This window comes from Panicum virgatum, chromosome 9N (genome assembly GCF_016808335.1).
Source record: "Panicum virgatum strain AP13 chromosome 9N, P.virgatum_v5, whole genome shotgun sequence".
Lineage (NCBI taxonomy): Eukaryota > Viridiplantae > Streptophyta > Magnoliopsida > Poales > Poaceae > Panicum > Panicum virgatum.
The window spans coordinates 52,502,284-52,515,914 of record NC_053153.1 but is presented as its reverse complement, the minus strand read 5'-3'; the positions used below and the strand labels follow the sequence as shown (position 1 = coordinate 52,515,914).

The window sequence follows — 13,631 nt, the reverse complement described above, 5'->3', positions numbered from 1 at the left end:
ACGGTAATTCATTATCTACAGTTCTTTCAGTTTTTTGTTCACCCGAGTGATGGGTGGACACTGGTGCTAATATTCATGTTTGTGCTAATGCTTCTTTATTTTCTTCTTAACAGGTCGAAGGGACTTCCTCCTTGCTGATGGGGAACGGATCGCATGCGTGTGTTATTGGTGTTGGTGCGGTAAATCTGACGTTTACTTCGGGGAAGACCGTGCAGCTGAAGAACGTGCAGCATGTCCCCACCATCAAGAAGAATCTAGTCAGCGGCTCTCTACTATGTAGAGATGATTTCAAATTAGTCTTTGAGTCCAATAAATATATCATGTCTAAGTTTGGTACTTTCATTGGAAAAGGTTATGAAAGCGGAGGTTTGTTCCGTCTTTCTTTGTCAGATGTTTGTAATAAAGTTGCGTACAATGTTATTAACGTTGATGAATCAAATGTTTGGCATTCGAGACTTTGTCACATTAATTTTGGTTGTATGATGCGCTTAGCTAATTTGAGTTTAATTCCAAAGTTTACTTTTGTCAAAAATTCTAAGTGCCATGTATGTGTTGAATCAAAACAAACTCGCAAGACTCATAAGACCGCGGAGGCTAGGAGCTTGGCACCTTTAGAATTAATTCATTCCGATTTGTGCGAAATGAATGGCGTGTTGACAAAAGGTGGTAAAAGATATTTCATGACTTTGATCGATGACTGCAATAGATTTTGTTACATCTATTTGTTGAAGTCAAAAGATGAAACTTTACACTACTTTAAAATCTATAATGCTGAATTAGAAAACCAACTTGAAAGAAAGATCAAAAGAGTTAGGTCAGATTGTGGTGGTGAGTACTTCTCAAATTTATTCACTTCATTCTGCGAGGAACATGGTATTATTCATGAGAGGACGCCTCTCTATTCACCTCAGTCAAATGGGGTTGCCAAAAAAAAGAATCGCACTCTAACTGATTTGGTTAACGTCATAGTAGATACAGCGGGACTTTCCAAGGAATGGAGGGGTGAGGCTATATTGACTACATGTCATGTCCTAAATCGTGTTCCTACAAAGAATAAAGAGATAACACCATTCGAGGAATGGGAGAAGAAAAAGCCAATACTTTCATAATTACATACATAGGGTTGTTTGGCAAAAATGCGTGTGCCAATAACCATGAAATGTAAGTTTGGACCTAAAACTGTGGATTGTGTCTTTCTAAGTTATGTTATTCACAGTGTTGGGTATAGATTTTTAATAGTGAAATCTGGAATACCTGACATGCATATTGGTACTATAATGGAGTCCAGAGATGCTACATTTTTTTGAAAACATTTTTCCCATGAGAGATGGAACAAGTTCATCTAGGCAAGAGTTCATCGAGGATGATAGCTCTGCTGAGCCGATAGAACACAATAAACCTACACTTGTGGAAAATCCTGAGGAGGATAACAATGATGCTCCTAGAAAGAGCAATGATTTCATTGTACACCTCATGGATGATACACCCTGAACCATTGAAGAGGCATATTCATCTCCTGATGCTGACTATTGGAAGGAAACAGTGAGGAGTGAGATGGATTCTATTATGTCTAATGGAATCTGGGAGGTCGTTGAACGTCCTTATGGATGTAAACCAGTTGGGTGCAAGTGGGTGTTCAAGAAAAAATTTAGGCCAGATGGTACTATTGAAAAGTACAAGATTAGGCTTGTGGACAAGGGTTATATCCAAAAAGGAGAAGATTTCTTTGACACTTATTCACCAGTTGCCCGATTGACAACAATTCGAGTGTTACTTTCCCTGGCAGCCTCTTATGGTTTTCTCGTTCATCAGATGGACGTTAAGACGGCTTTCATCAATGGAGAGTTGGAAGAGGAGATCTATATGGATCAGCCAAATGTATTTGTATCAATGGGTCAAGAAGAAATGGTTTGTAAGTTGCTGAAATCTTTATATGGTCTCAAGCAAGCGCCTAAGCAGTGGCATGAAAAGTTCGATAGAACTTTGACGTCTGCTGGCTTTGTTGTGAACGAAGCTGGCAAATGTGTGTACTATCGCTATGGTGGGGCTGAAGGAGTGATTTTGTGCTTGTATGTGAATGACATACTGATCTTTGGCACTAACCTTAATGTGATTAAGGAAGTCAAAGACTTTTTACCTTAAACTTTTGAGATGAAAGATCTGGGAGAAGCTGATGTTATCCTTAATATAAAACTGGTAAAAGAAAGCAATGGTGAGATGATTCTTACACAATCTCACTATGTGGAGAAAGTGTTAAATCGTTTTGGTTATAGTGATTATAAATCTGTCTCAACACCATATGATGCCAGTTTAATTCTAAGGAAGAACAAAAGGATAATGCGAGATCAACTGAGATATTCTCAGATTATTGGGTCATTGATGTATTTAGCTAGTGCAACAAGATCTGACATCTCGTTTGCTGTAAGCAAACTGAGTCGGTTTGTTTTAAACCCGGGAGATGATCATTGGAAGGCTCTTGAAAGAGTAATGCGATATCTAAAGGCCACAATGAACTATGGAATTCACTACACCGGGTACCCTAGGGTACTAGAAGGGTATAGTGATTCAAACTAGATTTCTGATGATGCTGAGATAAAGGTCACAAGTGGATATGTGTTTACACTTGGTAGTGGAGCTGTTTTCTGAAAGTCTTGCAAGCAGACCATCTTAACAAGGTTGACTATGGAAGCAGAACTCACAGCATTAGATACCGCCACTGCTGAGACTGAGTGGCTTCGTGAGCTCCTTATGGACTTGCCGCTAGTTGAAAAATCGATACCGACAATTCTAATGAACGGTGACAATCAAACGGTAATTGTCAAGGTGAACAGTTTAAAGGATAACATGAAGTCATCAAGATATGTGAAAAGTCGATTGAAATCTGTCAGAAAATTGAGAAACTCTGGAGTAATAGCCTTGGACTATGTTCAGACGGCTAAAAATCGAGCAGATCAGTTTACAAAGGGTCTTTCACGGAATGTGATAGACAATGCATCTATGGAATTGGGCTTGAAACCCACGTGAGTCATTCTATAGTAGAAAACCAGTCCTATGTGATCGGAGATCCCGTGAAGTAGGATGGTGAAACAAACTAAAGTCTGACTGAGAGAAGAGAACCTTTGTAAAAAGGCTCATTCTGTGTATAAGGTGCATTTCTCTTCTAATTTGTATGGCATGTTGGTCTATACCTTAATGTATTCCAGATGGTTTCTTTAAAATAAATGAGTTGTTTTCTTGAAATAAAGATGCTGTCCTACAGAACATCTGAAAAAAACACACCTATATGAGTATGACTACTGGTCATAGTCTATGAGAACTGGGTATTCTCTAGAAACTCATGAAAGGCCTGGAGTATGACTTATAAGCTCCAAACCGCGGGGATGCTTATGCAGCCTAGTACCAATGTGGGGCTCTGGTCAAATTTATTTACACAAGATTGGCAATTCAAGGCATAGTCCATTGTACAGTTGTGAATAAGTGTAGCATTTGTCCTAGATGAAAGTTCAACTTAACAGTCTCTGTCAAATACTGATATATCAATGAGGGAATGAGAGCATTTTTGGTGTGGCTTGAAATTCTTGGTGGGGATTGTTGGAATATGAAGGGCTTTTTAGCCCAATTATTCAATAATTCAATGGAAAAGAATTAAACATCACTACTAATGCTAGGGAGTCGTGAGGATGTTAATACCATATTGTAATTGAGGAGAGTGATGGCTGGGTAATAAATAGCGATTAAATTAGAGGATTGATGACCGGTTAATGGTGCAAATTGATGGTCATTGTTGCACCTAGAGGTGTCCAGGTTCATCCCCTCTTCCTCTAGGATCGACTATAAAAGGAGACCAGCCCCTCTCATTCTAACACAACACTCTCAAGCTCTCAGGTACTCGTGCTTAGGAGATCTCTCACTTCTCCCTCAGCTGCTTTCTGCAATCTCCATCGCTAGCGCTGCGAGCACAGTTCTGACGAGAGCAGGCCTCCGAAACCTCTGCAACGCTGAGATCATGCTCGGGATAGCGAGGCAATCAGGTTTTTGGGGAGTGTCTTGACGCGACTGCTCGCTCCCTGATCGACTACTTCATCTACTTCCCGGTGGCCGAACGAACGTCTACGTCCTCGACTTCTTGGTGGCCGAACGCCTACGTCCTCTACTTCCTGGTGGCCGTACCTATGTTCCCCAAGTGAACATCAAGATCGTCTGACAACTTCCCGACGGCCATCTGCACTGCATCGACTAAGTTCGGCTACATCGAACAGTGCTGACCGACACAATGTCCAGTCACGGGAACGGTGCACTCGGTGGCTCCGGCACTGGTCCCACCTTAGGGTACACTCTAAACCAATTCTGGTTTATTATTTTGTTCATGTTTATTAGTGAGAATAACATGAACACGAGTACATATTTTGTTAGCACAATATCACTCATTTATGCCATGAAATTGATAATAGCATTTGGAATTAAAATATACCGAAAACTGACTATATTTCTAACAACTAGTAGTGCTGAATTTTTATCCTAAAATTTGGATGCCTCGTCGTCGTTGCTGCATGTGGCCGTCCCCACGAAATGGAATGTAGCTGCAGTTCATACTTGACCATACATAGTTGCAGTAAAAATGTCCTCCAAGGAACAGGTTCCCAAATCAGAACTGTTACTATGGTAAACGATGGATTCACACTCCCAGACTCACTCACGCAAGAGATGAGTGAGCGCAATGGCCTGCTGGACTCGAGTGATTGTGTTTGCTGCGTCCATCCGGAAGCGGAGCTGGATCGCTACCTTACAGAAGATTTGGCGGCGGCCTTGATTTGATGGAGGCCGGAGCACGCGACGTCATTCGCCAAGCGGAGGGGCGCTGTGGACTCCCGCCCGGGGCATCTATTTCCAAGCGGATGGGAGGTGTCGCGTCGCACAGATCTCTGTGCGCTGCCGTCTCCCACGCCGCCTCGACCCGGCTTCGTCTCTACCGCCCCCCTCCGTCCCCTCCACCGCCTCAGCCGGCGTCCCCTCCACCGTCTCCCCCGCTGTCTCCGCCTCTCTCGGCCTCCTCTGCCGCCGGAACAGCCTCCGCCTTTCTCCGTCGTCGCCTCTTCGCCGCTGCCGCGTCTGCCTCCACCGCGTCCGCCGCCTCCGCCTCCGCTGGAGCTCGCCGGAGCACCTCTGTCGCTGGAGCTCGCCGCCTCCGCCTCCGCCTCCGCCGGAGCTCCTCCGCGGCCAGAGCTTGCCGCCTCCACCTCTTCTGCGACGCGCGTGATTCTAATCGCGCGCACGATAAATAGACACCCCTCCCGCCGGCCACCTCTGACGAACGGGACGGACTAGCACCACCGACCGGGGCTCCTATACATCTTGTGGAAGGTGGATAATCTATTCATCTTTAAAGCTCATTCGGCCCAATTAGCTGCTGCAAATATGTCTAATATTTTGATAGGATTAACTCAACAATTTTTTTAAATAGGTTCAACATTTGACAGCAAAATGTTGAAAACTATATAAACAAATGTTGAAATTGGAATCATGGAATGTTGAAATGTTGAATTCGAAATGTTAAACGCGACCCGCCATCATCTTCTCCGGCGAGGTAGCGGCGCGGAGCCCGTGCGCCGGCGTGGCGCAAGCGGCGACAACGGCGCGGAGCATGGGGCGACAGCGTGGCGCAAGTCGCGGTGCGCGGACCCAAGCGGAGGCGCACGGTGGCTGGAGGCGGCGGCCGGATGCGGCACGCGGGGGCCGGAGGCGGCGGCGGCACCTCCAGGGCGCGGCGGGCGGTGGGACTTCGGGGTGGCGCGCGGGGCACAGCAGTAGCCATGGGTGGCGGCGGGGCATAGGAGAAGAAGGAGGCATGGGAGGTTTAGGATTTGTGTGTAGATCCAGTAGTTGTAGATGATTGCACGAATCTCAAACACTAGAAGATATGTTGAAAAAAAAATTCCGGAAGATGGATAGGTTTCCAGCCACCGACCGCTCTGCCGGCGTGCGTCTCCGTTTCTGGGCTGGGCCAGAACAAACTGCACGCGCCGGAGCCCACTAAAAACCAGCTTTCCAACGCAGTAGTCTGGGCCTCATATTGGCAGTGCGACGGACCCGCTGCTGCGGCTTGCTTTTTCTTTCCCCTCCCACACGGGTTTTGGTTGATTCCGCTCCTGGACTTCCGCCTCCGCTCCTGCTTGGTGGCGGTGGCGAGGCGGCGAGCGGCGGCCGGCGGCTCGACTCGGGAGAAGCCACGCCGTCGCCGTCGTCGGAGTTTAATACGACAGCGGAGAAGGTAGGGTTCGGGTTCCCGATCGCTTCCCTCATTCCCCTTTTTTTTTCCCCCTCAAGTAGAGGTCGTGATGGATGAATTCATGAAACGCGAATGCGTGCGGGTGTTGCGCTCTACTCCGTTTTGATTCCCATTCATCTGCGAGGCTTGCTGGCTTGTTGTGTGCGCGCGCGTGCGGGCGGGGCGCACGAGTGGGTGGGTGCGCTTGCTCGTGTGCGAGGGTGCTTGCTCGCCTGGGGCGCGTCCGTGCGTGTACTTGTGCTTCGGCGCGCGGCGGTGTGCGCGGGTGTGTGCTTGTGCGCCCGTGTGCCTGGCTTGTTTCATTTCCTGCTCGATCCTAGGGATGTGATGTTCTAAGGGTTCTCCATACGGTTTGGCTGCAATTGTTTTTCTACATTGTAGATAGATGCAGTGTCCCATGGTGTTAGCGGCATCTTCCCCTTGCAGTTTCTGAAGAATAGTTTGCAGAAATTTCCTACTTATGTTGATTTTATACCACAGCTAGTGGATGATGCAATTACTGGACTCAGGGTCCTGTTGTTTAGGTTGTTGATCATACAGTGTTCCTCACTTTAGGGCTCTTGTACAAGGGATACAGGCAACACAAATTGCAAAGCAATGGCCACCAAGGAAGAAGCTGTGGTCCCTGAATCATCACCATCTAGTGATCCACCTATCACTATTGGGCTGGCCGTGAGTAGCTCCAAGTCCAGCAAGTATGCAGTGAAATGGGCTCTGAAAAATTTCAGTGCGGGAGAGAGGACAAGGTTCATGCTCATTCATGTCCGGCAAAAGGTCACACTTGTCCCGACCCCGAGTAAGTAGCCATTCTTCAATTCAAATATGCACATTCTCTTGCAGTTGCAAAGCTTGTTGGCACTACAATTTTGCTTGGTTTTATGTAGTGGGCAACTATGTTCCTGTTGATCAAGTGAGGGATGACATTGCCAGTGCATACGAAAAGGAAGTCGAATGTGAGGCCCAAAATATGCTCCTTATGTACAAGAACATGTGCAATGGAAAGGTCCGAGGCTTCTATTCAAGACAGCATTTCTTGTTCTTTGTAAAATTTCATTCTCAAGTGCACACTCAAACTGAATAAAAATAATGAAATAAATGAAATAACTAGAATGTGCAAGAATAATCAGGCTTACCATTTGAATTAATTAACTGTGTTCAGTATAGTCTTTTCAAGCACATCAGATAAATTTATCAAAACAGGAGAGAGCTTCAGCCAACAATAGTTCTACGAATTTTCAAACAACATGCTTTACGTATGTGATGCCTTGGTTTTCAGGTTGAAGCAGAAGTATTGGTTGTCAAGGGTGATGACGTGGCAGAAACTATTTCAGGTGTTGTCTCAGCTTGCCAAATCCACAAGCTTGTTGTTGGTGTCTCTTCTCAGGGCAACTTTTTGAGGTACTCAAAACCTGCCCTGTACTAATTGATTATGAAATGGAGATGAGAACTGTGCTATTTTGGTGAAATGGCTTAGGAAATCCAAGGGCACTAGGACATCCTCTCGAATATGCAAGAGTGTTCCAAGCTTTTGTATGGTGTATGCTGTTTCAAAAGGTGGCTTGTCCATGGTTTATTCTCCTGGATCGGAAGATGGCAACAGTTCTGAGATATTCCAGGTCAAGGAGAGTTCTAACAACGAGCTTTATTCAGATGATAAGTCATCAGTATCAGGTAAAGTATCTGGAAATTTCCATTGTGTTGCCAGGATAGCATGATAAATGACTCCAACTTGATTTCTTTGCTCTATTTTACCGACCAGAGTAGTTGTGTGGACCCTCCTTGTACTCATGAAGCTGATATAGAAAGCATGTTTGCTACATTTGTACTCGTGAAGTTTGGAGCACCTAATTTCCTTTTTGTGATCTGAATGGTGTATTATTGGCCCTTTGGATACCAATGAGAAAGGAATGGAGATCATTTGGTTCAGCACAAATCAGTCCAAGAAATTTATCCTTTTCATCCCATGCAGATATTACACCTTCCAGAATTTCCGGATCCAACTTGCCAGGGGGAAATCTGGATAGTTCCTCCTCTGCAGATCATAATCGGCCACGCTCTTTACAAGAATATCTCACTGGAAGCACTTTAACATCTATTGTTGATAAAGATCAAAGTGGCAGTCCTCGTGGTGGTGATCAAATCACTGAATCTAGTAACTTGCCAATCTCAGACAAAAGTCCAACTGTGAGCAGAGCACTACAGGAATTGATGCGCTCAGAGGACAAGGTTAGTCATGCATTTTTCTTCAAATTTCTCTTCATCTTGCTGCATTATGAGGTTGAATTATCATACATGAGAGTCCATGTCAGACCTCTATATCTCCTCCAGTCAGTTGTCTGTACTAAAGCAGATCCACAATCACATATTGCAACATGTGCGCTACTTACCCTTTCTTCTTGCTTCTCAAATTGGCCTCTGTAATGTCTTTTAATTTGAAAAATATGGCACTTATGTTGCATCACTTACCTGATTTATTAATACTTAACTAGGCAAGCACTCCTTGTGCTGGTCATATTTCTGCACCTACTAATTTGCCTGTCTCGGATAAAGCTGCATCCGCAAAGAGTGCGCTGCAAGAATTAATGCTTTCAGAGGACAAGGTTAGTCGCACAATCATCTTCACACTGCACCTTTTAGCGATATACTGATACATGGAGTTGAAGGTACATGAGAATCGGTTTCAGATCTCTATGTGTTTGTACTAAAGGTGCTGTGAAATCACATTTGCCAACATTTGTGCAGTATTTACCTTTTTTCTAAAAGTTTTTTGTCTTCTCAAATCTTTGCAGTTTCATTTAATTCAACAGATTTAACACCTTGATGACTTCATTTATCTATTCTATTCAAATTTCTTAACTAGGCAAACACTCCTTGTGCTGGTGATCAAATATCTGGATCTAGTAACTTGCCGATCACAGACAAAGCTACAACCGTAAGCAATGCACTGCAGGAATTGATGCTTTCAGAGGACAAGGTTGGTCATGCAATATTCACGATCCTTTATGCATCAAATACATTTCAAACCTTTTTGCAATTAGTTATCTGAAGTTGGCAATGTAGAGTACCCTTTTTTTAGCTCTAAAAATTCACTCTTAGTTTCTTGTAGCTCGGAAAAAAAATACACTTAGTTAAATCATTTAGCTGACCTATGTGAACTTCTTGACTAGGTAAGGTCAGGTTTTGCTAATATATTTCTGAGCTTACATAATTCATTTTTTCCCAACATAGGATAATGCCAATTTTGAGCGTGAAAAGCTCAAGATTAAACTAGGACATATGAGAGGAGTGTTCAAACTCGTTGAGGATGAGTCCACCAGCGCTTCTCAGCAAGTAAGTTTAGAGGTAGTGTTCTTTAATACTAGCAGCTAATTACTTTCCAAATTCACATCATCTTACATATCTTCAACATATGTTAGATGATTGACTTAATTGAAAAACGTGCTCAAGAGGAAGCTCGGCTGGTGGAGGTCCACTCCAGGATCAACACTGCCATTGAGGCAGCACGGAAAGAGAGGGAGCAGCGGTATGCTGCAGAGGCGCAAGCCAGGCATGTGAGGGACCTTGCAAATGAAGAAGCTCTGAAAAAGCAGCACGTGCAGCTTAGAGCGTCAAGGGAGGCTGATGATATGCAAAAGCTGGAGAAACTTCTTGAATTGGGAGGCAAGTCATACATAATGTTTACATGGGAAGAGATGGAGTCTGCTACATCATCTTTTTCAGAAGCACTTAAGATTGGGTCGGGAGCTAACGGGACAGTGTACAAGGGCAAAATCCACCAAACAACTGTGGCCATAAAACTACTGAAGTCTGACGACAGCCGTGTTACCAAACATTTCAAACAGGAGGTATTTCCTGCATCATTACAAAGTTCAATTAATTGTCAAGATCATAATTGTAACATTGATTAAATGTATGTACTAACATTACAAATTAAAGCTAAGGTATGCAAATATGCCCCTATGCTAGAACCCAACATGCTACTATGCTAGGTAGTTGTGCTGTACTGAAATCTACAATCAAGTCCATGAATATACAAAACTAGATGCCTTGTCTTTTTATTTCATGTAGTCATGTTGGTACATGAAATTCTTATGGGATGCACTCTCTTCTGCAGCTTGAGGTTTTGAGTAAGACCCGTCATCGCCATTTGCTGCTGCTGCTAGGTGCCTGTCTGGACAGAGCCTGCTTGGTGTACGAGTACATGGAGAATGGCAGCCTTGAGGATCGGTTACAATGCAAAGGAGGCACATCCCCACTCCCATGGTACTACCGTTTCCGTATTGCCTGGGAAATAGCATTGGCACTTATCTACCTACACAGCTCGAGACCAAAGCCAATTATCCACCGTGACCTCAAGCCTGCAAATATACTCCTTGACAGCAATTTCACTAGCAAAATTGGCGATGCAGGCATTGCAACATTACTCCCTTTAAGTGAGACCTCATCAACACATACAATTCGCAAACACACAGATCTAGTTGGTACACTGTTTTACATGGACCCAGAGTATCAAAGGTCAGGTCAAGTTTCGGCAAAATCTGATGTATATGCCTTGGGCATGGTATTCTTGCAGCTGCTGACTGCAAAGTCACCAATGGGGCTAGTAGACACTGTTGAGCGAGCAGTGGAAGAGCGTCGCCTTGTTGACATCCTGGACCAGCGTGCAGGAAAATGGCCTGTAAAAGCAGCATATGAGCTTGCTCAGCTTGGGCTAAGCTGTTTGGAAATGCGAGGCAAGAATCGACCTGACCTGAAGTCTAATGTTCTTGTAGTTTTAGAGAGGCTGAACAAGATTGCCAGCACCGCACTTGACTCAGTACGGCCAGTCCCAACTGCACCACCAAGCCATTTTATCTGCCCTATACTCAAGGTATTTGTTGCATCGCGTCCTTTCTATCATACCTAATTGCATCAAGGCTATGTTTAGGCATCTAGTTCGTTATCTTCATTAAAGGCAGCTGAACCATTTTAAAATTTGAAGAATATTAAGGTGTCCTATTGAAAATGGTTCAGCTACCTTTCATGAAGATACCTAATTGCATTGGAACTAAGCTGATGTATTTTATAATTTGAAGAATTTTATGGTGTACCTGATGCAAAATTAAACTACAGTGAGATTCACTGCCAGTCCGATATTAAGTTACTCATAGTTTAGTGCCTCCATTATTTTACTTGAAGGATGTGACGTGAAACTTTGTATGTTCTTTTTCTTTTTGCTTTGCAGAGGGTAATGCAGGATCCATGCATTGCATCTGATGGGTACTCGTACGAACGGGTTGCAATTGAGATGTGGCTGCATGAGAATGATGTGTCGCCGGTGACAAAGACACAGCTTCCTGACAAGAACTTGGTGCCTAATCATGCTCTGCTATGTGCAATTAATAGTCGGAAGGGAGAAGCAGGAGCTGGTGGGATCACTGGCTGAACTTAACTACCCATCGATACTGCACTCGAAGCTAATGCTGTACAGGTTCGTCTTGGTAACCTCCATATACTGTAGTCACAGTGGCGTTGTGGGTTCTGTGAACTACCCATGGATACTGCACGAGAAGCTAATGCTGTACAGGTTTGTGTTGGTAACCTCCATATACTATAGTCACAGTGGTGTTGTGGGTTCTCTGCACTAGAAGCTAATTCTGTACAGGTTTGCGTTGGTAACCTCCATATACTATAGTCAGTAGTCACAGTGGTGTCGTGGGTTCTCTGCACTACCTATGGATACTGCACTAGAAGCTAATGCTGTACAGGTTTGTCTTGGTAACCTCCATTTACTGTAGTCCCAGTGATGACGTGGGTTCTCTGTAAGTCGCAGTTTTGCAGCATCTCCTAGATGATGCCTAGGATAAACTTTGAAGGTTACCTTTTGTTCAGACCAAATTATAGTTCTGAATCTGCCGAGTATAACATGGATTCTTTACAGGATTTGATTAGCGGAAACTCTAGTAACGGTATATTCCAAGGGTTGGTTTCTATATCTCTGAAAGGTAGTGAAATTTTCCGTCAATACTGCCTCGTGTGTTTCTTTTGTAATGGTTGGGATTAGTGATTCGCTCCCAGGTTTGTCTGGCTCTGCGTTTGCCTGTCTGCTGCCTGGTACCAGAAAGATGCACCCAGTTTTGTTCTGGATTTGCTTCAATTTTTCCTCAAAATTATGGGAAAGATTGTTCTTAATTTTGAGATTATATTGAGCAGTTCCGAAATGACAAAGTAGCATGCATGTGTGATCCGTGAAGGGCACGTTTATGGATCATTTGTTTGACGATGGATCCTGATCGAGTATGGGATCTCATCAGAATATTGGGCCAGTTTTATCGTTGGCCTGTTCGTGCCATTCTTTACAGCCCAATGATGCCTGGGCTGCCGATAGCTCGGACCTCACATTGCAGTTGTGTTGTTCATGTGGCGGCAGAGCGCGCAAAAAAAAAAAAAAAAAACACGCTAGTGTCCGGTGGTTACCTTACAATCTATGCATAAGTGCATGAATAAAATACTAGCAGTAGCAAGATATCATCAAATCCCGGAGTCATTAGTTAACTGCATATTTTATTAGCCGTAGCATGCATGACTGCAATTTTTTTCCGAACAATATCGGGGGAAGAACCCCACCTACCTTTGATTGATCGAGAACTTAAGCGTTTTACAAGTTACAAGTTAGTCCTTGGCATACCAAGGCGAGAGTACAGAGGCCCACGCGAGGGGCGCGGGGGTGACATGAGGAAGAGATTAAAGGAGGGATGAGAGCCAAGTTCTCCAAGCTCGGAGCTCAGCCTGGGAGGAGCGAAATCTACCGTGCCATTTGGCGATGTCTGCAATCACACGAGAGATGATGTTGGTGGGGTCGGAGTCACGGTGGTCGAAGATTTTGGCATTGCGTGCTTTCCAAATGTGCCAGAGCAGAAGGATCACAACGTCAGGGCGGACGCTGTCTGGCAGGTGGGATAAGCTTCCACATCCGGCAAGACGACGCCACGGCCTTAATTTTTCTTCCGCCCTAGTGGCTTTGAACTCAAGTCAGGTGATGACTCGGCTATATAGTATTTACATACGTATACTCCAATAATTGGTCGCCTCGCCTCAAAGTTGACCACAAATAGTAACGGGAGCGATACACTCCGTGGCTGTGATCATATCCATACGTTTTTTTTTTTGGCGAGGTGAGTAATGGATACATATACTGGAGTATTACTGGTATCCTACTTGCTGGACTTTGACCAAATGCATACCCTATCTTGTTAGTAGGAGCAGCATGCAGTAGCTGAAAGGGAGAGTTCCTCAATCAAGGGAACATGGTCCCCTGATTGCCGCCTGGAATCATTCCTTCTTGCAGTTTCTAGTAGCAGTCACC

General features: G+C 44.4%; 1 protein-coding gene across 4 annotated transcripts; it reads left to right on the top strand.

The window, feature by feature from the left end:
• Nucleotides 1-6,041: 6,041 nt before the first annotated feature.
• LOC120688180 (U-box domain-containing protein 35-like) lies at nt 6,042-12,290 on the top strand. 4 transcript variants are annotated; one of them, XM_039970361.1, is made up of 12 exons: nt 6,042-6,268; nt 6,842-7,082; nt 7,171-7,289; nt 7,563-7,684; nt 7,761-7,957; nt 8,256-8,512; nt 8,776-8,886; nt 9,147-9,260; nt 9,515-9,616; nt 9,703-10,131; nt 10,401-11,156; nt 11,511-12,290. In XM_039970361.1, the coding sequence occupies exons 2-12, from the start codon at nt 6,884-6,886 to the stop codon at nt 11,709-11,711; spliced, it is 2,607 nt and encodes an 868-aa protein (XP_039826295.1). In that variant the 5' UTR covers nt 6,042-6,268; nt 6,842-6,883; the 3' UTR covers nt 11,712-12,290. The 4 variants fall into 4 exon arrangements, with proteins under 4 accessions (XP_039826295.1, XP_039826293.1, XP_039826292.1 ...); XM_039970358.1 differs by having other exon boundaries at nt 6,096-6,268; nt 6,864-7,082; XM_039970357.1 differs by having other exon boundaries at nt 6,097-6,268; nt 6,856-7,082.
• The last annotated feature ends 1,341 nt before the right edge of the window (nt 12,291-13,631 follow it).